Here is a 20,511-nt window from a genome sequence, read left to right as displayed (position 1 = left end):
AGATTTCTAGATAAAATATCCATTATTTTCCTATCTTAAATATCTTTTTAGGAGTAAGCCGTAGCCCTGTCATAGATACTTTTTATTGTAAGGCTGTTTTATTTCTTACCATATTATACTAGATCCTAAATCCCTAGATCCAGGTCTATATAGATAACCCAAGCTACTAGAAAGAATATTTATTTTTTTCTATCTAGATTTCTATCTCTCTAGACATCCCTAGCCTCAAGTCTATACCTTTCCACTGAAAAGGGTATAAAACCTCTGCCATGAAACCCCTATAATACATCCTTTCATGTGGTTTGTCGCATCGCTTGTCCTTCACCTTTCTACCCCCTCGGCCTCCCTGTGGGCCCTGTGTCCCTCATCCTCTTGTGGGCTGGATGCTGGCTGCTGGAGGCTGGAAACTGGCTGCTGGATGCTGGCATTCAATTAATTCCCCGGCGATGATGCGATTTCATGGATGACACTCATCGCCTCGACAGCGGCGGCAAGGTTTCCATTATTGATTTTCGTTCCACACCTCGCTGGGTGTATCTTTAAAGTGCATTTATTATGGCACTCACTTGATTTTCATAAACTTATGAAATTCTTCTAAAATCTGATTAAATTCTAATTAGTGTAGGGGGTCTTTAAGTGCAGCAGAGTCTGAGTTGTCCTGCCAGAAGGCATCTCTTACCAGCCTTGAGTGCGGAATCCTTAGAAAAGTGGAAAAATTGCCAACGGCTAGAAGGAGAAGGCAGGAAGGGGGCACGAGTTGCCTTTGTTAATGTCAGCCAAGGGTGGATTTCATCTTTCTGCCAGTTTCTACCAGAAGTGCAGGGGCCAGGCCAGACCAGGTCCTGGGCCACCGCCACCCTTCAGGGGCCTCTGGCTTGCCTTTACAGGACTTTTCTTTTGTTTCCCAACTCCCTGTACTAAGTATGTATGTGTGTTTGTAGTTTTTTTCGCACTTGGCTGCAAAAGGGAGGAACTTGATCCCAACCCTGGGTAGATATATATATATATATATATATCACCTTTCCTTGCAAATTAAATTCTTTCACATTTCCTACTATTTTTTGTACTACTTGTTGGTTGAAGTCAGTAACTGAAATAAGGGGGAATATCATTCTCAAGATAACCATATGCTGGTTTAATTTTTACATAGTTCTCCCCCTCCAAACTAGGTGGTATTTGTAGCTCTAATCGGGTCTTTCAGCTTAATGATCTCAAGTTCCGTTCCACAAAGAGTTCCGCTTCAAAAGTCATCATTAAGGCCATAAAATATGGAAAGAATGCATTCCAGAAGACCTAAATTTTTAAACAATTAGGACAAGTTCTTAAATGGATCATCATTTTGTAATAAATGGCTTTTTTTTAACCAACTTTCAAGCCCTGCCCTTTAAAAAATTAATTAAATTGAAAAGTTTTCTGGATTCAAAGTTGAAATCAAACCCCCCAAGAATTGGCCCTCTGTAGTCTGTAGCCACCGGAAGCCAGAGAAATGACTAATTAAATTTACACCGTAAAAGTTGTTAACTGTTGACTGGCCACGCCCCCTTTAGGGGATGTCTGGGGTGTCTAGATGTCTGGTTGAGAGGCCAAAGGCAAAAAATGTGAATGAAATCCGACAAGTCGAGGAAAAGGCCACAAAAGCCCAAGAGAAGAGTCAGTCTGACTGGAAATCCCTGCCACAAAAGCCCTTGAGCTGAAAAACAAAAACAAAGTCAAGACTTGGCTAAAAAAAAAAAACACAAAACTTGGCTAACAGAAAATAAAAAACCGAAAAAACTAAAGCAAAACGTGCTCAAATGCAATAAAACATCTAAAAAACGAGCTGAAAATTGCACAAAAATATAACCAGTGACTGAATGGATGTGTGAATGAATAAATGAATGAATGAAAGACTGAATGACAATAAATCACACATTGAAGCTCGATTTGGCCAAAAAGACTACCAAGAAGACCAAGAAGGGGCTGAAAAGGGGGAGGGGGAGATCTTAAGATAATTCGCAATATAAAAACCGTTAGAACCAAGGCCAATGGATGTATGGTCGTACTACGTAGAGTGCACAAATTAATCTTATTCTTTAGAGTAGCGACCATGTCCATGAAAAGCTTTCAAGTGTCTCATAATAGTCTTCTCTTTGTCCACCACCCCAGGTGGTATTCTTCCCAGGAGGGGGTTGTGATAGGAAAAAGATATAGACACTACTGTGGGTGGGCTTTATATCTTTGATAAAATTTGTAAAAACTGAGTTTCAAAGTGTTTAAGATGATTTAAGCGTTATATGTATGTAGGATATAGAAAGAGGATAAGAGGTATTTAGAATCGTTTACATCGATCTATAAGAGGGTTAAACTTATACGATTGAAGATATAGACCTAACTGTGGACGGTATCGGTGAAGAAGATTTAAGGTATCTAGAATAAGATACCTTAATCTATCTAGGTATATATCTTAATCTATTAAGGTATCTAGTTAATATATTAACGAAATATGAATCGTTTCCGTTAATTCTGAACAGGGATTATATGTAAAATAATAAATATGTTATAAACATAAAAACATCATTGTGGGCCTTATAGAACCTTACTAACCTAGTAACCTAGGAAAATTCATACCTAAATTCCTATCTAAAGTAAGATGCAAGCGTTAGATGTAGGCTAGATAGACTATATATATTATTTAGAAATAGCAACCTTTAGAGTTAGAGATAGAGGGTAGGGTAGATAGGTAGGTTATATATATAGAAAAAAGGACCTTTGGACGTTATAGCTGGAGTTATACTAGAAATAAATATTAGATATTTCAGATGATATAAATTATTATATAGATTACTACTATATATATTTAGATAATATAAATTAAAGTTAAAAAATAGCTTTAAAAGTATTCCCCAAGGTTTAGTTTTTATTTATTTATAAAGTAAGACCCATAAATACTGGTCAATTTCTTTAAAAAATAGCTCTTCTTGATTTTCAAAATTCTACTACCATAGCTCACACTGTATCTTGTATCTTTTAGTTACTATTTTTAGTCGAGGAGAAGGGGGGATCTGAGCTGCTGAGGCAGCTGATTTCAATCTGTGCTTACTCAACACACTTACCGTTAAGACTTTGAGTGTCTGTGGGGGGAAGCAGTGGAAAGTGGGAGAATGGGAGGCAAAGCGGTACCGCGCATCATTTCACTCGTAATCAGCCTCTCCAGGCCACCTCCTCCTCGAGATGCTCCAAATTCTCGCTAATAACCTGCATAAGCAGCCGCTAGATGGCGGATGTGCATGACTTGAGACAGAGTCAATATACGAGCTAAGCTCCCCTCATATGTATGTCTATCTCTCTCTCTCTCTGTGTCTCTAGCAATGAGTAGAATTTTTGTGACTTTAAGGTTCAATGGACCCATTTCCAGGAGATGGAGTAGCCAGAAGCTAAGCTCTTATGAATGGAGCATACATGTAGTACTGTATCTGAGAGGGGGGAGGTAGGTAGGTAGGTAGGGGGCGTGTCACTTATACATCTTCTGGATTTTCCTGAATTTCTGAGACACTTTTCACTCGTCTGAGAAATTACAGCACTTACTCTTCTTCTTGTTGTGGCTTCTAGCCGGGTCGCTAATTGGCCTTTCTGCGCTCTTCTACCAAGACCCTCTAATTCTTCTCCGCTTTGATGTCATCCATCACCTAACTGTAAATAAATCGTTGTATATAAAAGAATGTACATAACATACCTACATACATACATACATGCTAGCATAGTTATATGTAATTTTATTTAATTTTGTTTGTTTTTTTTTTATTTTTTATTTTTGTTGTTTTTTTTTTGTTGGAGACTTCCATCGTAGTCGTTAGATAAATCATCGCAATTGCCGCCCATCGTTATGATTAGATGATAGAATTTCTGCCTGTTGTAACCTCCATACATAATCTCTCTATCTCTCTCTCTCTCCAAGTTTGGCGCTCTCTCTCTCACACACAATATCTCTGTTTCTTTCGTTTATCCAGGTACCAAGCACAGCTCTTTTCGCAGCCACCAAGGCAAATATCATTTAGGTAACAAAAAAAATAAATTAAAATAATAGCAATAATTAAAAAATAATTTAAAAAATTGACAAAATATAGAAAAAACAAATCTAAACAATAATTAATGCAATTAAGTTCTAAAAACTAGCTAACTATGAGTCATATTACTTAAAATTTCTTAGATATATCTCAGAGATACATTCATAACTGAGTCGATTCTCTATAGATCGCCTTGAATTTTGGTATAGGACTTCTATGAGTCACTAGCTACCCAATAGACTCGAAATTCTTAGATATATCTCAGAGATACATTCATAACTGAGTCGATTTTCTATAGATTCCCTCTAATTTCGGTAGAGGGCTTCTATGAGTCACTACCCACCCTACAGACTCAAAATTGGAACCATCAAGTGGTTAAATATTGTTATAGGCTAATTCTCTGGTCACCGCGAGACCACCATTGGAGAACTCGACACATCCGCTCTAATCTCTCCCAGCATTTGCCTATCGGATCCCCACCTATTATTTTGCCATTAATATTTCCTGTCTCGCGCGCATAAATTAACAGACTGCTGTCGGGTCTGATTTGGGATTTGGGGTTATGATTCGGTCTGGTTTATGACTGCTTAGCACACCCACACCCATACCCAAACCCCGAAAACCAAAGATTCCCAACCACGTCCATGAAAATGAAGGAAATTTATGCAACGGAAGTGTTGGCTTTGGTCAACAAAAAAAAGGGGAAAAAGGGGGGAAATATGTTAATTTGTAGAATTATTTGAATGGGACATTAAAGGGGAAAGTTTCAAGGGTTTTTATTCAAAGAGAATACCCCCCTCTAAACAAACAATCTCTTACTGGAATCTAAAACTTTGATGAAATGCATCCCACAGATGCAGAAAAAGTGTGGGAGGAAGATCTCAAGAATGCTGCAGTGGCTGTAGGGGACAACTATGTACTAGAACTTCCCACAATAAAGAGGAGCTCAGGTTGAGGGATTCCTGGTCCACCGCTGTTGGCAGTCAACGATTTGTGTAATTTCATTCCACTTAATGGATAATTTATTCCATTCTGGAAGGGAATGGGGGGGATTCCACAACATGCCAGCCATTCTTTGAAAGAAAAACGAGTTTACCCGCATTCTATACACGCAGAGAAATAACCAGGAACTATATTGAACTCTCTCTATCTTACAGAAGCCCTGCTGCAATCGCGTCCATTACCTCACATTCCGGCCGGAAGCACGGCAGCCTCTCTGTTGGCCGACGCCGCTGAGCTTCAGCAGCAGCAACAGCAGCAGCAGCAGGATTCCGGTGGTGTGGGTCTGCCACTTGGTGGTGGCTCCTCCCTGGGAGGAGCGAACACATCGGTGTTTGAGTCGACGCATCGATGGACCTCCAAGGAGAACCTGCTAGCCCCCGGACCCGAGGAGGATGACCCCCAGCTGTTTGTGGCGCTGTACGACTTCCAGGCCGGTGGCGAGAACCAGCTGAGCCTCAAGAAGGGCGAGCAGGTGCGCATCCTCAGCTACAACAAGTCGGGGGAGTGGTGTGAGGCCCATTCCGACTCTGGGAACGTGGGCTGGGTGCCCTCCAACTATGTGACACCGTTGAACTCCCTGGAGAAGCACTCGTGGTACCACGGCCCGATCTCCCGTAATGCTGCCGAGTATTTGCTGAGCTCGGGGATCAATGGGAGTTTCCTGGTGCGGGAGAGCGAGAGCTCGCCGGGTCAGAGGAGCATCAGTCTAAGGTGAGTGGAGGTCTAGTCCTCATAGGTACTTCATCTTGACTTCAATTTTCGATCCTCAACAGATACGAAGGTCGAGTCTACCACTACCGCATCTCGGAGGATCCGGACGGCAAGGTCTTTGTCACCCAGGAGGCCAAGTTCAACACCCTGGCCGAGCTGGTGCATCACCACAGCGTCCCGCATGAAGGCCATGGCCTGATTACACCGCTCCTGTATCCGGCACCGAAGCAAAACAAACCCACCGTCTTCCCGCTGAGTCCGGAGCCGGACGAATGGGAGATCTGCCGCACGGACATCATGATGAAGCACAAACTGGGCGGCGGGCAGTACGGCGAGGTATACGAGGCAGTGTGGAAGCGCTACGGCAACACAGTGGCTGTCAAGACTCTGAAGGAAGACACCATGGCCCTGAAGGACTTCCTCGAAGAGGCGGCCATCATGAAGGAGATGAAGCATCCGAATCTGGTCCAGCTCATAGGTCAGTGTCCTAGAAAAGTGATTCCTTCTTATGAAAATAATTGAAATGTTATCCTTGTAGGTGTCTGCACCCGAGAGCCACCGTTCTACATCATCACCGAGTTCATGTCGCACGGCAATCTGCTCGACTTCCTGCGCTCCGCCGGCCGCGAGACCCTCGACGCCGTGGCCCTGCTCTACATGGCCACGCAGATCGCCTCCGGTATGAGCTACCTGGAGACGCGCAACTACATCCACCGCGACTTGGCCGCCCGCAACTGCCTTGTTGGAGACAACAAGCTGGTCAAGGTGGCGGACTTCGGGCTGGCGCGTCTGATGCGGGACGATACGTACACGGCCCATGCCGGAGCCAAGTTCCCCATCAAGTGGACCGCCCCCGAGGGACTGGCGTACAACAAGTTCAGCACCAAGTCGGATGTATGGGCCTTCGGGGTACTGCTATGGGAGATCGCCACGTACGGGATGTCTCCGTATCCGGGCATCGATCTCACCGATGTCTATCACAAGCTGGAGAAGGGCTATCGCATGGAACGGCCGCCGGGATGCCCGCCAGAGGTGTACGATCTGATGCGACAGTGCTGGCAGTGGGACGCCGCCGATAGGCCCACGTTCAAGAGCATACACCATGCGCTGGAGCACATGTTTCAGGTGGGTGACGTCGAGGTGTGGGACGATGAATACTATGATGATGATGATGATGATGATGATCATGGTCCCGATCCCGATCACGACGATGAGGCGAGTGACTACGATGGCGACGACGACGACGACCCTCATCAGCACTCGGCAGCCATAGATAGCAATAGCCATAGGAATAGGAATACAAATAGTCATAGTCATAGCCACAGGCACCGCCACCACCTCGTGGACGTGCTCTGATCAAGATCGGTCGAGATCGAGGCGACAATTAGTGATAGCAATAATGAGCCACATGGTGCCCATCTCTCCTTCTCCGCTCCTCCGCAGGAATCGTCCATCACCGAAGCGGTCGAGAAGCAGCTGAACGCCACCAGTAGCTCCTCCTCAGTTCAACAGCCGAGCTCATCGGGTATAGGGACTGGCTCTGGTGGAGTAACAACCTCCACGACGGTCCCCAGCGGTGCTTCCTCCTCCTCCCTCAGCCTCACCCCGCAGATGGTAAAGAAGGGTCTGCCCGGCAATCAGAACCTCACGCCTCACAGCGATCTGCAGCAGCAGGCCAGCACACCCATGTCAGGTGAGGAATGGCTTCTAGACCAATATAGGAAAGTAGCCTTTAACACTTTGAGCTTCTCCGCAGAAACCGGCTCCAGTTCCACCAAGCTGAGCACCTTCTCCAGCCAGGGCAAGGGCAATGTCCAGATGCGACGCACCACCAACAAGCAGGGCAAGCAGGCACCAGCTCCACCCAAGCGTACCAGGTACTAGGTCATTCTTCAAAGTCCTTAGCTTCTATTAATCCTCCTGCCTTCTGGTTACAGTCTTCTCTCCAGCAGTCGGGATTCGACTTATCGCGAGGAGGATCCTTCAGCGCAAAGATGCAACTTCATCGATGATCTCACCACCAACGGTATTACAAAAATGAAAAATGTCAACTATTTCAGTCAGACCCTTTCTAGAAATTTCAAGACCCAAATACCAACCCATCATACCCAACAAATACGAACACAACAACAACTACAACAACAGTCTGTACAACATCCAGTACAGCAACAACAACAACAACAACAGAAACAACAACAGTATTCCATTAAGAAATCGTCCTCCTGCAGTAGTTTCCTTTACGACATTTTATTTCGAGGTATTTTTTTGTTTCGTTAAAGGAGTCCCATCTTAAAAAAAAAAACTCCAAAAAAATTCAAAAATTGTTTATTTGTTTGTTTATTGTTTTGTTATTTTGGTTGTGTTTTTTGTATATTTTTTAATGGTTTGTTTCAATTGGCTTTTATTTATTTTTAATTCTTGTTGGTGTTCTCTTCTCTGGCTGATGATTTCATAGTGTTACTTTTGGTTCTGTTTTTCATTTAACACTTTCATGTTTACATTAATCTATTAATTGTAGTCTTTATAATAAATACTACTTATGTTTATTCTATTATGTTTCTATTAATTAATTGAGTTTGTTAGTTTTGGTATTTTTATAACTTTTAACAAGCTTATGTCTTTTCTAAATGTTCTATTATTTCAATGCCTGGTTTATTTTTAAGTTTGAAGATTATTTATTAATGATTCTAATTTCTTTTAGTTTCCATAACACCTTAGAGGTGTTTAGATGACTTTAAGGGGTTACATGGTTTTCCAAAAAGAGCCTATTTTCAAAAATAGGAGGAGGAAGGAGGAACATCGGAATGGAAAATAAAAAACAAGAAAGGAAAGCTAACTTCGGGCGGAGCCGAAGTTGATATACCCTTGCAGTTAAAACCGGATATATATCGCAAACATCGGATATAGTTGGCCGATCCTTATGAGAATATGATAATATTTCCCAATTTATTATAATACAAAAACGAAACCTAAAATTGTCCCAAACTTCTATCTTCAAAAACACAAAAGTTGGGTCATTTCCGATCGTTCAGTTATATAGCAGCTATAGGATATAGTCGGCCGATCCTAATGAAATTTGGTAGGTTGGATCATCTGGCCAAAAATATAATCTGTATTAAGTTTCAGCTTTCTATCTTCAAAAACACGAAAGTTGGGTCATTTCCGATCGTTCAGTTATATGGCAGCTATAAGATATAGTCGGCCGATCCTTATGAAATTTGGCATGTCGTAATGGTTTGCCAAAAATAGCTCTCTTGTCAAATTTGAATTCTCTAACTCTAAAAACACCAAAGTTATACCATTTCCGATCAATCAGTTATATGGCAGCTATAGGATATAGTCGGCCGATCCGGGCCGTTCCGACTTATATACTGCGTGCAAAGGAAAGAAGGGTGTGTGCAAAGTTTCAAGACGATAGCTTCAAAACTGAGAGACTAGTTCGCGTAGAAACGGACAGACAGACAGACGGACAGACAGACGGACAGACGGACAGACGGACAGACGGACATGCTCATATCAACTCAGGAGGTGATCCTGATCAAGAATATATATACTTTATAGGGTCGGAGATGTCTCCTTCACTGCGTTGCACACTTTTGACCAAAATTATAATACCCTCTGCAAGGGTATAAAAATACCTTATTTATAAATGCCTTATACCCATTAAGCCCGTAAATGAACGCTAAAAGGAGATAAATAATATTAATTGGATTTTCGGAAGTGCTTTTCGAATACAAAATCGGAAAGTTTACTACACTTTGAGTTATTTTTTTCAAAGTAGTTAAAATATGAAAAACATTTTCCATAGTTGAATAGTTTTAAGTGTCTAAAGGGCTTTTTAAAATTTCCCTAAGAGTGGTTTAGTAGTTATCGTTTCTATCAATTTTTTAAATATGATTAAAAATCATAAAAAAATAATTATACTGACTTTAATGAGTTTTATAAATGACTTTTTTTAAAATGGCGTTTAAAGTTTCAAGTGACAAGGAAGCTACACTGAAGGGCCCTCTTTCTTATGAGTTTATCTTATCAAAAGTACTTCTGGGATCAATTATACATTTTTTAATAACATTTAAGAGATGTTGAATTTTTAAAAAATCATTAAAAATTATTATAATCATTAAAGAAATACCCATGTAACCCCTAAAGAGCTAATTTCCTAATTACAATGCATGACTGTTGTTAGTTTATTTTAATCTCTAAGTTCTTACCTTATTTAAAAATCTAGATTTTATATTATAGAACAAACTTTATTGTTTATAACTCAAAATATACCCTAGACATCAGCCCACAAACGCACAAACACACCACAAACACATACACACATACATCCGGACTCTGGTCAGGCCTAATCCATATCCCACTACTAGCTACTTTCACCCAGCATCTTGCACTCGGCACGAGAGTTACTTTGTTACCCAACTCCCCAACTCTGATTTGGAAAATATATTAATACTCTACCTTCTTCCCCGCCAGGCTTGGCCCGAGACATCAATAGCTTGACGCAGCGCTATGACTCCGAAACGGATCCGGCGGCTGATCCTGACACCGACGCCACGGGCGATAGTCTGGAACAGGGCCTGACTGCTGCACCGATCCAAGCTCCCAACAAGATGCAGCACTCCCTGCACGGAGGTGGAAGCGGCATTGGACCCCGATCCTCGCAGCAGCACAGCTCCTTCAAGCGGCCAACGCCCACGCCCGTGATGGGCAATCGGGGACTGGAGACACGCCAGAGCAAGCGCTCCCAGCAGCACCCTCAGCTACCACCGACCCAATCGCATCCCGGCAATGGGATAACCACCAATGCTCATCCTATCACCGTCGGAGCACTGGAGGTGGTGAATGTCAAGCAGCAGGCGAACCGCTACGGCACCCTGCCAAAGGTGGCCAGGATTGGAGCATACCTGGACAGCCTGGAGGACAGCAGTGGTGCCTGTGAAGCGGCACCAGGCTCACCCGGTCCAGTTCCTCCGCCGCCAGCCAACGGGCACAGCACTCCGCCGGGAGCACGCCTGAACCCAAAGATGAACACTCCCATTCCGCCGCAGCAGATGATTCGCAGCAATTCCTCGGGCGGCGTCACCATGCAGAACAATGCCGCCGCCAGTCTCAATAAGCTCCAGCGCCACCGCACCACCACGGAGGGCACCATGATGACCTTCTCCTCCTTCCGACAGGCCGCGTCCCCGAAGCGCAGTGGCTCTGGGGTGGGATCCGGCGCCCAGCAACCGGCTCTGGCCAATCTGGAGTTCCCGCCACCACCACTGGACTTGCCGCCGCCTCCGGAGGAATTCGAGGCCGCTCCACCGCCCCCGCCGCCGGCGCCAGAGAGTGCTGTCCAAGCCATCCAGCAGCATCTCCATGCCCAGAATCCGGCCAACAACGGCAATATAGGCAACGGGATGGCCAACAACAACAACGACAGCAGCCATAACGATGTCAGCAACACGGCACCCAGTGTGGAGGAGGCCAGCTCCCGATTTGGGGTATCGCTGAGGAAGAGGGAGCCCTCGACAGACTCCTGCAGCTCGCTGGGCAGCCCCCCGGAGGATCTGAAGGAGAAGCTCATCACTGAGATCAAGGCTGCCGGCAAGGAGGCTGCTCCTCCCGCCCACCTAGCCAATGGATCTGGCAGTGCTCCCGTGGATCCCGGTTTCCTGCTGGTCACCGAGCTGGCCGAGAGTATGAATCTTCCCAAGAAGAACCTGACCAACGGAAATGGAACTGCCAGTGGCGCTGCCACCGGAACTCCAGGCGGTTTCAAGGCACAGCTGAAGAAAGTGGAGCCCAAGAAGATGAGTCCTCCAATGGCCAAGGCGGAGCCCAGCCACAACATCATCGACTTCAAGGCCCATCTGCGCCGCGTCGACAAGGACAAGGAGCCACCACTGTCAAACCCAGCGACGGCTGGAGGAAACAATGCCAATGCCAACTCGACGGGCACCCTGAACCGCAAGGATGACACCAACAAGAAGTTCGTCCAGGCCATGCAAAAGACTGAAATCAAAATCGATGTTACCAACTCGAATGTGGAGCCGGACACGGCCACCGATAAGCCGGCAGCTGGAACAGGAGCCGGAACCGGTGCCGCAGCCGGTGCTGTGGGAGATGGCAGTGATCTCGGCAAGCGTCGGAGCACAGGTAGTATTAATAGCCTAAAGAAACTGTGGGAGCAGCAGCCGCCGGCGCCCGACTACGCCAGCAGCTCGATCATTCAGCAGCAGTCGTCGGCGGTGAATGGTGGTTGCGGCGCCTCCTCTCTTTCCACCAACCAACTATCGCCCAAGTACGGGATGAAATGTGGCACTCTGCCGGCCAAACCGGGCAACAAACCGCCACCGGCTGCCCCACCACCTCCGCCCCCGCAATGCACCTCAACTTCCAACCCCTCAACCACCATTAGTAGCACCACTACCACCAATACCACTACCACATCTAGTAGAGATTGCACTAGCGGCAGGCAGCAGGCCGGCACCACCATTAAAACTTCTCATTCAACGCAACTCTTCACAGATAACGAGGAGCACCAGCACCAGGAGGGATTCGGCGGAGGAGTAGGAGGCGGCGACATGACCCAGTCACTGTACGAGCAGAAGCCAAACCTCCCACAGATTCAGCAGAAGCCAGCAGTGCCCCACAAGCCCACCAAGCTCACCATCTACGCCACTCCGATTGCCAAACTCTCCGAGCCGGCCAGCTCCACGCAGATATCGCGGGAGAGCATCCTAGAACTGGTGGGTCTCCTCGAGGGCTCGCTAAAGCATCCTGTGAACGCCATTACCGGCTCCCAGTGGCTCCAGCTCAGCGACAAGCTGAACATTCTCCAGAATTCGTGTGTGATTTTCGCGGAAAATGGAGCTATGCCACCGCACTCCAAGTTCCAGTTCCGGGAGCTGGTGACGCGGGTGGAGGCGCAATCCCAGCACCTGCGCTCCGCCGGCAGCAAGAACGTTCAGGACAACGAGCGCCTGGTGGCCGAGGTGGGTCAGTCGCTGCGCCAAATCTCGAATGCCCTGAACAGGTAAATGATAAGACGGGGGATGGAGGCGCCCGACCAACATCATCCGGGAATCTGGCTGGATGCCGAGGGCAATTTTATCAAGCGCAAGTGATGAGCCACATCCAACCACCCATCCCCCGGGATCCCAAAAAAAAAGATGATAAGGAGAAGGAGGAGGAGGAGGCGGAAACGGTATCAAGAAACAGGAAACGAAACTTCAAGCCCAGCGAAGAAGAATTTGAAGGCGATCGAAAGCAAGGACGAAAAAAAGGACATCTACGGACATACAGCAGCAACTAAAAATCAACTAAATTCAAATTCAAATTCAAAAAAAAAAACAAGAGGACACCTATGCATTGTCCTTGGTAGCGTGTAGTAGTAGCTTCTATTATATATATACCCATATATATCTAGTCAGATCAGAGCAGAGCCCGACGAACGCTTCCAGAATCCAGAAAGTAAAAAAATGAGTTGCTAAGCAAAATTTCGCGGGAAGATCCTTGTTTTTAATTGTAAAGTAAGGGGATTACCCCCTTAACTTACCCATATCCCAAAAGAAAAAAAACGCCACCACCACCCCCCCTCTACATAGACTTCTTGATCCCTCAAACGTATTCGCGCTTCGTTTGTTTTTAAAATAGAAAGACACAAGACATGGCTTAAGATTGAAATGAATATATTCATAGAATATCTCAATAATGTTAGTAATTACAAAAAAAAAAAACAAAACGCAATGCATATATACATATACATACATATATTTACATATACTAGTCGTAAAATGTTTTATTATACCTATACATATACATGATTATACAAGAAATTATTATTATTAATTAATATACGAATGACCACACTCCCCCTTACCCCCAATCTTCAAAATCGGAGCCCAGGCATGAGAGACCAGTCCTTTGAAAAGAGAGTGTGTTTTAAGGCCCGCAGCATTACATATATGTCTATGATCATGATCTATGTGTACTCAGTAGCAAAGCCCAAAGATATTATTATAATAATTGATAACTACTGCAACTCAAATTAATATGTTTAGTGGCAAAGACTAAAAAATTATGATTTATGTTTAATGGAATGCTATTTCTTTTAAGACCTATTACACAACCCAACTGTAATTATTATCTGATATACATATATATTTTCAAGGATTTTAAACAACTTTTATACGTAAACGAGAATCGCATAAAATCGCATCCCAAAAAAACCAAATACAATAAATTTATTTCAAAATTAACAAACAGAGGGGCATTACAACAATAAACAGGGCGGTCAAACCTAAATAATTATAAACTAATATTTTGCCTTTTCACTTCAATGCCCCAAGATATCTTCAATAAACGATAAACGGGCTAGCGAAATATTGCTCCAAATATACACAAAATTTATTTCTGTAACTTATATAATACACCAAGCGCCTGATATGCGCTACAGAATAATATCTAAAACGAAAAAGGATCAAAAACAAAGTACTTCAATGAGAAATAAAAACGATATTTAAAGAATTTCAATAGTTTTCGTTGGCGGTAGATCGGTGAATCCCCTTGAAAAAACTCTCATCTCATGAATCAACCAATGATTCATCTTTAAAATATGAGTTTCTACGATGCATCATAAAAGGGAGTTTGAAAAACCAATGGTTTGTTTATTGGCTAAAAAAATACCGATAAATACCAAAACATAGAAGACTATACAATTGGCAGCACTATACCGACTATCGACTGTTGGCCATCTCTAGAAGCGACTGAGGAAAAAGACGAAATAATATATAATAATAGAATATTGCACCGTGATACTATTGCCAAGCATCGTTTTTCGTTCGGTAATTGAACAACGACAACCTCGACCTCCACGGCAACACTCGAAAGGCAAAAAAGCAGACAGGAGATTCGCAGAATAACAGCAGGAAGTCAGCAGGGCACAAAAGATACGAACGAACGAACGAGACAAACGAAGCAAAGCAACCAAAAGCAAACCACACCACAAAACTCAAAACCTGCGGAATGCCACTGTTCGGGAAGTCGGTGAAGTCGCCAGTGGAGCTGGTCAAGGCTCTGAAGGAGGCAATCGGTGTGCTGGAAGCGGGTGACCGCAAACCGGAGAAGGCACAAGAGGACGTCAGCAAGAATCTGGTGGCCATTAAGAACATGCTGTACGGTAGCAGTGACGCAGAACCGCCGGCTGACTACGTGGTTGCCCAGCTGTCGCAGGAGCTGTATAACAGCAACCTGCTGCTTCTGCTCATCCAAAACCTGCATAGGATCGATTTTGAGGGTAAGAAGCACGTGGCGCTGATATTCAACAATGTTCTACGCCGACAGATTGGGACACGATCGCCAACAGTGGAGTACATCTGCACGAAACCGGAAATTCTGTTTACACTGATGGCGGGATACGAGGATGCCCATCCGGAAATCGCCTTAAATTCGGGCACTATGCTGCGCGAATGTGCCCGCTATGAGGCGCTGGCCAAGATAATGCTTCACTCGGACGAGTTCTTCAAATTCTTCCGATACGTTGAGGTGTCCACGTTCGATATTGCCAGCGATGCCTTTTCCACCTTCAAGGAGCTACTGACGCGCCACAAGCTGCTCTGCGCCGAGTTCCTTGACGCCAACTACGACAAGTTCTTTTCGCAGCACTACCAGCGGCTGCTCAACTCCGAAAACTATGTGACACGGCGCCAGAGCCTCAAGCTGTTGGGTGAACTGCTACTGGACCGGCACAACTTTACGGTGATGACGCGCTACATCAGCGAACCGGAGAACCTCAAGCTGATGATGAACATGCTCAAGGAGAAGTCGCGCAACATTCAGTTTGAGGCGTTTCACGTCTTCAAGGTGTTCGTGGCGAATCCCAACAAGCCGAAGCCCATCCTGGATATCCTGCTGCGCAACCAATCGAAACTGGTCGATTTCCTCACCAACTTTCACACGGATCGTTCCGAGGACGAGCAGTTCAACGACGAGAAGGCCTACCTGATCAAGCAGATAAAGGAGCTTAAGCCGCTACCCGAGGCTTAGTTGCATCCAGTGTCCCGGTTGCCAACAACTCCTCCCCGGTCAGCTACAGCAGTCTGGCAGTTGTAGCTATATATTGTCCGTTATCGTAAGATCGGAATGGAGAGGAGAGATCGAGATCGAAAGAAGGGAGCAAGAGCAAGAGCAGGAGCCAGGACATCTGGGCGTTCGATGGCGGGTTAGCAGGATGATGAACATGTTTTGTGTGTGGGGTTAAAGCAAATATATATTATATATACTATATTTTGTGACGATGATGACTACACTTGTGAGTAACTAAACAATAATTTAGACAACAACAACAAAAGCAGAAGCAACAGCAACAACACTGAAGAAGATAATTGATAAATATAACGATAAAGCAAAATAGAAACAGCAAAGTACGAGTATATAGCGTAAAAAAACAAACCGAAAGAGTTGCGAATTTAACATAGCTACATTAGACATTCTCGGCCTAGATCTAAAACCAAACTATATCTATAATCTTATGCATATATCCTTCACCTAGCCACCAGTTCCCAGCCCCACCACCCACTTTCTATGATTCGAGAGTTCGGTTGTTGTTGTTCCTCCGTCTCGTTGCCTTTTCCCCTAGACCTATTTTTCGATTCCTAATTACCCTATTTAACTAGTTGTTGTATTGAAATTTTGTAACGTTTTTGAAACGATCCAACCCCGCCCTGCCACGCCCCTTTTTTGCCCTTTTGCCCTATACCACCCGCCCCCTGACCCGAAATAAGAAGAAACTGAAGATTCACAATGAGTTTTGACTAAAAAATGTAATTCCACGCAAAATTCATAAAAAAAAAAAAAACAAAAAACTAAATACTGCATAATAATAATAATAATAATAATTTATAGTGATAATTGTCAGTGCATCCTTTAGCACGGACACCATTCAACACACACACACAAACAAAGAGACACAGACAGACACACACACACACACATATATGCATACGTACATAGTTAAAAAAAAAGGGAAGTAAAACAACAACATTGCGAGCAACATAATAACTATACGATTATTATAATTTATATTATTCCCAAATTAAAGATAACAGCCAAACTAAAAAAAAAAAGAAAATCTGTTCTTTGTGTGTCATTTGGATTGCATGCCGAGGTGGTGGAGAGGTTCGGGTGGTATTTTTTGGGTGGAAGGGGATTTTGGGTGTCACGGGGGCCACAGAGCTTTCCCCCTCCCTGAGTCATGTGCAAGACAGTGTTGCCAGTCGCGGAGATTGTGAAAAGTAGCTAAAATCAATTGTTTAAATATTTATTTCACTAAAGTAGTCTTTATTTTTTGTCTTTAAAAAATATTAAAATATTTCAAAAATTATACAAAAACAGCCATTAAAATTAAAACAAAAAAATAGGGTTATTTCTTAGGAGATTCTTGGTAACCCTTTGTCTAGAAAAACTAATTAAAAATATTTTATTTTTAATAAATGCATTTTAGAGTATACTTAAAAGCTAATTACGACTATGGGTGTATGGAGTGGAGAGGTTGGTGGTTGACCTAGCGGCGTTTCTTCTTTTCCAGCTTACGAATCTTGTGTAGACGAGCTCTCACAGGTTCATTCTCGCGCTCCACCTCCCCACTTTCGGAACTATCCTCGCCGGCCATTAAAACAGCAGCCGAAATGCAGACGAATTGGAAGACAGCACCCACATACAATCCATACCGGATCAGGATGCTAAAGAGATCCTCCTCTCCATATTTGTCCAGTGCTGCTGCTGCTGCCGCTAGGGTCTCCGCCGACGCCGACATCTTATACGGCTTATTGAGTTTTGTTTATAAACAAATTTCGCGAGGATGATGGCAAAACAACAAACACAACAAAGTTGTATGGATTGATTTATATTTTGTATTGGCTAGAGATGGCCAAAAAAAGTCGCCATCCCTGGTTGGAGCTATCGATAAAAGTGGTTGGGCTTCCATCCCTATCAGTTCTAGTCGCGACTGTAATTTTTATCAATTTTTGCATAATATTTAGCATTAGTCAAAACAAGTTTTAATTATGTCATGTTTTCGCCTAGCGACTGCCACATGGTTGGCTGGTAGCGCGAATGCAAGCCGGAGTGGAGCGGGGCGGCTGCTGTCCAAAAAATCGCATCAAGAAGTTGCATTTGTACGCCGACACCTTGCCCAGGCGGTGAAAAGCGGTGGGAGTGGAAGGAAACCCAATGGAACCTTCAAATTGGCCATGCTGGGTGCAGTTGTTGGAGCTGCAACAGGATCGGTTTATACTTTGTACACTCGCTGGACGGACGGTAGCTCACACAAGGAGCACGAGGAGACGAAACCGACGCGGGTTGATGGGATACCCCAGGGGGTGCGAATAACTAAGCGCTACGTCAACCCTAAGGACACCTCCGGCTTGGACATTGTGATGTTCCAGTTCCAGACCTGCCCGTTCTGCTGTAAGGTTCGTGCCTTCTTGGACTACATGGGCATTTCATACTCCGTTGTGGAGGTGGACGCTGTCTTGCGACAAGACATCCGATGGTCGTCGGTGAAGAAGGTGCCAATGGTGCTCATCCGTCAGCAGGATGGGAGCTACGTACAGATGGTGGACTCCAGTGCCATCATCTCTCTGATAGCTACCTACCTGCAGGACAAACATACGGACATCGGGGATCTAGCCCAGTTCTACCCGCATATCTCCTTCTTCGATGATGATGGAAAGAAGAAACAGGACATATTGAACAAATACTTCCTCATGTATGGCGAACATACACCCAAAGGCGTCACCAGAGATATAGAAGAGTGAGTTTTCCAGTCCAAGTGTGTATGTAATATACAAAATGATTCCTTGCTTGCAGAGTTGACCGCAAATGGAGGACTTGGGCAGACGATACCCTGGTGCACCTGATATCGCCCAACTGCTACCAGACCATGGGTGAATCTCTGGAGACTTTCGAGTGGTTCTCGAAAGCGGGTGAATGGGATGTGCACTTCCCCAAGTGGGAACGCGATTTGATGGTCTACTGTGGCGCGACAGCGATGTGGGCCATTGCCAAGATTCTGAAACGACGTCATGCTCTAACCGACGACGTCCGCTCGCATATGTACGATGCCCTGGATCAGTGGACCGCAGAGCTGAAGAAACGCAACACGAAATTCATGGGAGGCAAGCAGCCCAGCCTGGCGGATCTATCTGTTTTCGGAGTGCTTAGCAGCATGGAAGGATGCCAGACATTTAAGGACTGCCTAAAAAACACCAATATTGGTGGGTTTCTACTTTCTATTCAATTACAGTTTAATTTTATGACTTTACGTTACCTTAGGTAAATGGTTTTACGATGTTAAGGCCCTGGTGGAGAAGAACCGTGGCGCATTGCAAAGGGAACGTATCGAGGGTCTGGCTCCGCTTTAGATCGCCTGCCGAAATCGCAAATAGAACCAGTTTTATCCAAAGATTGTTGAAAATAAAAGTTTTTTTATTTAAAAATATCCCTGCCTACTCATTATTCTTTATGGAATTTTAAATAAACCAAAGCGCGAAACTAATAATTACTAATCTAGTATTATATCGATAACAATATCCTACCTATCGATATATAAATCGATAACCAGAGGTGACAGCTAAAAGCAAATGTCATTTTGTGGAGAACGCCGCTAGAAACTTGCAAATCATTTAGCTCAATTGTTTTCTGGCAAGTTAATTTTACTATTTAGGCATGAGCAGTCTTGGTTTCCAGCAATTTCCCGAGTACCAGGTGCCCGGCGTGCAGCATGCAGACTTTTCGCCCTACGAATCCAATGGCGGGTAAGCTTCGACTTTAATACACGGATGTGAGGAGTTGCTAAATCTGTTGCCTTATTCTGCAGGTCTATTGTGGCTATTGCTGGGGAGGACTTCGTGGTAATCGCTGCAGATACCCGTCTGAGCAGTGGATACAATATCCATTCCCGGGACCAGAGCAAGCTTTTCAAGTTGTCTGACAAGACGGTACTCGGTTCAACCGGGTGCTGGGCAGACACCCTCTCCCTGACTGGGCTGTTGAAAGTGCGCATGCAGGGCTACGAGCACACCCACCTGCGAACCATGTCCACCGACGCCGTTGCTCAGATGCTGTCCATCACCATGTACAACCGTCGCTTCTTCCCCTACTACGTCAGCAACATCTTGGCTGGAATTGATAAGGACGGCAAGGGTGTAGTTTACTCCTATGATCCCATTGGTCACTGTGAACGTGCCTACTACCGTGCAGGAGGTACTGCTGGAACTCTTCTTCAGCCAGTACTGGATAACCAGATTGGACACAAAAACATCAACCTTTCCTCCAACGAGCTACCCAATCTCACTGTAGAGCGTGCCGTGTCCATTGCATCCGATACCTTCATTTCCGCAGCTGAGCGCGACATCTACACCGGTGACTCGGTGCTTATTAACATAATTACCAAGGACGGCATCAGGGAGCAGAAGGTTCCACTCCGCCTGGATTAAATTAAGTCAAAGCATTTGTGGTCAGGGGTAATAAAAAGGACTGTGGATCTGCCCAGGCATTATAAGTTAGATGGCGTGAAATCAATGTATTTACCCGAAGAAACTGAATTCAAATAAACAAGGGATCTATAAGATTTCAAAACATATGCATTTCAGTGTGACCAGCCTCTAATCAGTCGGGAATCAATATGCTTGCAGTTTGGAAATTATAACCGAGAGAAAACTACAAAATTTAAGTTTAATTTTAAGATAATTAGAACACGCTTTCT

The 20,511-nt window shown here is 44.5% G+C and overlaps 5 protein-coding genes across 12 annotated transcripts in view; 4 read left to right on the top strand and 1 right to left on the bottom strand.

Annotated features, from left to right (window-relative positions):
• Nucleotides 1–14,273, top strand: part of Abl (tyrosine-protein kinase Abl) — a 28,436-nt gene extending 14,163 nt beyond the window's left edge. Inside the window, exons 2-10 of one of the 8 annotated variants that reach the window (XM_017232056.3) lie at nucleotides 3,987–4,034; nucleotides 5,201–5,756; nucleotides 5,819–6,234; nucleotides 6,295–6,881; nucleotides 7,200–7,449; nucleotides 7,513–7,633; nucleotides 7,694–7,782; nucleotides 10,233–11,900; nucleotides 12,273–14,273. In XM_017232056.3, coding sequence (XP_017087545.2) covers nucleotides 3,987–4,034; nucleotides 5,201–5,756; nucleotides 5,819–6,234; nucleotides 6,295–6,881; nucleotides 7,200–7,449; nucleotides 7,513–7,633; nucleotides 7,694–7,782; nucleotides 10,233–11,900; nucleotides 12,273–12,784 — 4,247 coding nt within the window. In that variant the 3' untranslated portion in view covers nucleotides 12,785–14,273. Of the gene's footprint in view, nucleotides 1–3,986; nucleotides 4,035–5,200; nucleotides 5,757–5,818; nucleotides 6,235–6,294; nucleotides 6,882–7,199; nucleotides 7,450–7,512; nucleotides 7,634–7,693; nucleotides 8,014–10,232 lie in introns of all 8 variants that reach the window. The other 7 variants (XM_017232054.3, XM_017232058.3, XM_017232055.3 and 4 more) reach the window with 7 other exon arrangements.
• A 210-nt stretch (nucleotides 14,274–14,483) lies between these two features.
• On the top strand, nucleotides 14,484–16,700 carry Mo25 (calcium binding protein Mo25). The gene has a single exon (XM_017232062.3). It carries the CDS (start codon nucleotides 14,772–14,774, stop codon nucleotides 15,789–15,791), a length of 1,020 nt encoding a protein of 339 aa, XP_017087551.2. The 5' UTR covers nucleotides 14,484–14,771; the 3' UTR covers nucleotides 15,792–16,700.
• Nucleotides 16,701–16,997: 297 nt separating this feature from the next.
• LOC108119075 (protein anon-73B1) lies at nucleotides 16,998–17,682 on the bottom strand. The gene has a single exon (XM_017232065.3). The coding sequence runs from the start codon at nucleotides 17,557–17,559 to the stop codon at nucleotides 17,308–17,310; it is 252 nt and encodes an 83-aa protein (XP_017087554.1). The 5' UTR covers nucleotides 17,560–17,682; the 3' UTR covers nucleotides 16,998–17,307.
• Nucleotides 17,683–17,706: 24 nt separating this feature from the next.
• On the top strand, nucleotides 17,707–19,243 carry Su(P) (prostaglandin E synthase Su(P)). Its single transcript, XM_017232061.3, has 3 exons — nucleotides 17,707–18,558; nucleotides 18,615–19,021; nucleotides 19,080–19,243. Exons 1-3 carry the CDS (start codon nucleotides 17,810–17,812, stop codon nucleotides 19,166–19,168), a joined length of 1,245 nt encoding a protein of 414 aa, XP_017087550.2. The 5' UTR covers nucleotides 17,707–17,809; the 3' UTR covers nucleotides 19,169–19,243.
• A 137-nt stretch (nucleotides 19,244–19,380) lies between these two features.
• Nucleotides 19,381–20,397, top strand: Prosbeta6 (proteasome beta6 subunit). Its single transcript, XM_017232064.3, has 2 exons — nucleotides 19,381–19,561; nucleotides 19,624–20,397. Exons 1-2 carry the CDS (start codon nucleotides 19,473–19,475, stop codon nucleotides 20,240–20,242), a joined length of 708 nt encoding a protein of 235 aa, XP_017087553.1. The 5' UTR covers nucleotides 19,381–19,472; the 3' UTR covers nucleotides 20,243–20,397.
• Nucleotides 20,398–20,511: the final 114 nt, after the last annotated feature.

Source organism: Drosophila bipectinata, chromosome 3L (assembly GCF_030179905.1).
Source record: "Drosophila bipectinata strain 14024-0381.07 chromosome 3L, DbipHiC1v2, whole genome shotgun sequence".
NCBI classification, from domain to species: Eukaryota; Metazoa; Arthropoda; class Insecta; order Diptera; family Drosophilidae; genus Drosophila; species Drosophila bipectinata.
Note: the sequence above shows the minus strand (reverse complement) of the source record. Positions and strands in the feature narration are given on the sequence as shown.